Source organism: Histomonas meleagridis, assembly GCF_020186115.1.
Source record: "Histomonas meleagridis strain 2922-C6/04-10x chromosome Unknown contig_9, whole genome shotgun sequence".
Taxonomy (NCBI): domain Eukaryota; phylum Parabasalia; order Tritrichomonadida; family Dientamoebidae; genus Histomonas; species Histomonas meleagridis.
The window spans coordinates 698,072-700,843 of NW_027150923.1; the positions used below are offsets into that span (position 1 = coordinate 698,072).

A 2,772-nucleotide genomic window follows, 5' to 3' on the forward strand; every position below is an offset into this window, starting at 1 on the left:
TTTGTTGGTCGGCGAAACCGTTGAAGTGCCCCAAATATTCGGGCACCCCAAGAATCACAAAAATTACAAATCATGATGATTTCGTCTTACTATTATCTTTTGAGTTTTTCTGTTAGCTTAGCTATTTTTGCATCTTTTAAGCGCATTAATTGCTCAAGCTTTAAAATTTTTTTTTCGAGTGCTTTTATGTATTCTTCTTGCTCTTCACATTCTTTAATTTTTTCAATGAGAAGTTTTCTATCATCTTCTGCTTGATGTAATTTTATAGTTTGAATAGGAGCCAAGTTTTGATCGTACGAATCATTTTGATTAAAATCATCAAAATAATTATTTTCTTTGCGATAATCCGATTCAACTATTAACTTAAACTTCCAGAGAACTTTTTCTATAACACCAGGTCTTGAATTTGCAAGATTAGTAATTGTTTCTGTATCAAGACCCATCGAAATTTTTTTTAATACTTTAGTATTTAAAGTTTTCCAATTGTATATTTTTGAGTCAACTCTGAGGGCTTGACTATAATTAAATAAATCGACCATTTTTGGATAAAAATGTGAAACGACTTCAGCCATTAAAACTCCATCACTAAAATCTCTTACTAAGTTTCGTTTTCTCCTAGACAATGGTATTGTATCAACCCATTGATATAATTCATCAAGTTGCTCTTCTGTAAGTTCTTCCATTTTTTTAACGTACAGTCTTCAATATTTTCCCTTTGAATTTGATGACATGTTACATGAATTTGCGGTTTCAGTCCAAACAAAAATTTATTTGTTTCTATTTTCAAAGCAAAGCTTTTTTAGGTACATCTTCATGACAATCAAATGATATGAAATCATCTAATTCTTTGGTTTTAATATCCAAATGAAAATATGGAAGACAACAAATTGTTATGATTTAGATACATGTTTCCTATATTTGTATTAAAGATGTAAATAACAACCAACTTACAAGATAAATATTCAAAAATGATATTTATTTTGTTTTGATTCCTCTAAGAAATATTTCACCCTCAACTCTCCAAGAATCATAGGGAAAGGAGTTTTTATATTAAGTTTTTTTCAAGATTTCAAAACGTTATGAACCAATCGTCAAATAATTGAGGAGTTTTTAAAAAAGGGTCTTCATCAATTTCTTTCATTTGACTATCAATTTTATAAGTCCAAAAGTCATCATCGAAACTATAAAATTTGGAATTTCCATATTTGGTGTTTTCTAAATCGGTTGGAAACTCTTGTTGAAGTGCATGATCTTCCTCTATTTTTTCGATTTTATCTTCTTTCTCAATAGTTTTATTTTCTTTAATCTCTAGCTCTTTTTCATCATGTGATTCTTGTGTAGCACCTTGTTCTGGAAGGTATAGAGACCCATCAGAGGCTACTAAGCACCTTGCTCTTAATGAGGAATACCATCTATTTTTCACGGAATTTTCACTTCTTCCATCCATTAATTTTGATATCGTTCCCCATTTTGTTCCAAGGTTGTTTACGTGCTGAACAATTTTTGAGTCTTCTTCGATTGTCCAAGGATCGAATCTATTTGATGGTGATAAGTAATTTATCCATCTGTCTCGACATTGTCTTGGTGACTTCCCAGGCATCATTTTTGCAATTTCATACCATGTCTTGTATTCTCTTGTTTTGAGGAGTTCTATTAATAATCTATCTTCATCATTTGAAAAAACTCTTCTTCGACAGCAAACAACTTTATTTGATATGTCATCAACATTTACGAATTGTATTTCTGGCCCTATGTCAATATTCCACGTGTTTCTTTCTCTTTTCATTTTTTTGAATTCAAGCGTGGTTGCCAGAAGATAAACCGGCCTCACACAATTCAAAATTTCAATCAATTTCGTGCTTTTTGTGACTACAGCTCAAATTTGAGAAGACAACAGTTCAATTTCGCAAAGCAGGTTTTATCGTTAATTCAAAAAGCGTTTACAAAATCCTCAGTCTGCGTGCAGGAAAATTTTGCTTCCACGTCTTTTTTAAAGTAGAATGACCAATTTTTAGAAAAAACAAGTATACTATATTGAAATAAGATATTTTTTTTAATAAAGAATCAAGCAATATCAGAAATTAACTTTAATTTTTAGAATGTAAAATTGATAAAAGACAAAACTTTGGATACTAGAGTGATTGAGATTATCAGGTAACTGAAAATATTCATACTTATAGTGAGAAAAACCTCAAAAAAATTCATTTTTCTCATTTGGCGGTTGTATTCAAAATAATGTCAAGTCCTGACATTTTTTGTATAAAAATATGGTTATAAAAATATGACACAAGTAACTTTTTCATTATAATTTGGTCGCTCTCATTTTTCATTAATTCACATCGAAATTCGATTTGATTTCTCTATTATTTTGATTTTTAATAAAATTTTTTTCTAATAATTAAGTTTTATTAATTTGACATGATTTCAACTGATCATAATTGAAATCGTATACATTAATTATATTATTTCTGTCATTAGCATCTATTTTTATTATTGCCAAAGGACTAATTTCTCTATTTTTCGCAATTTCAAATTCTCCTTTTTCGACACTAATTTTAATTAATTTCACAGTTCCATCTTCACAACCCACAACAATTACCTTATCAAACACAGAGTATCCACATCCGGTTAAACCAATTGAAGTTATCTTCGAATCAACTAAAATTTTGCGAACAAAAAATCCACTCAAAGTATATTGATATAATGTCTTATTCGAAAACATAAACAGCGCATCGTTATCATTATCAATTACCATATCTCCGACGTTTGGGA

The 2,772-nt window shown here is 29.5% G+C and overlaps 1 protein-coding gene across 1 annotated transcript; it reads right to left on the reverse strand.

Moving 5' to 3' along the window:
• Window positions 1–1,069: 1,069 nt before the first annotated feature.
• Window positions 1,070–1,786, reverse strand: GO595_009436 (Myb-like DNA-binding domain containing protein; the record flags this gene model as incomplete). Its single annotated transcript, XM_067923121.1, has 1 exon — window positions 1,070–1,786. The coding sequence occupies one exon, from the start codon at window positions 1,784–1,786 to the stop codon at window positions 1,070–1,072; it is 717 nt and encodes a 238-aa protein (XP_067770438.1).
• Window positions 1,787–2,772: the final 986 nt, after the last annotated feature.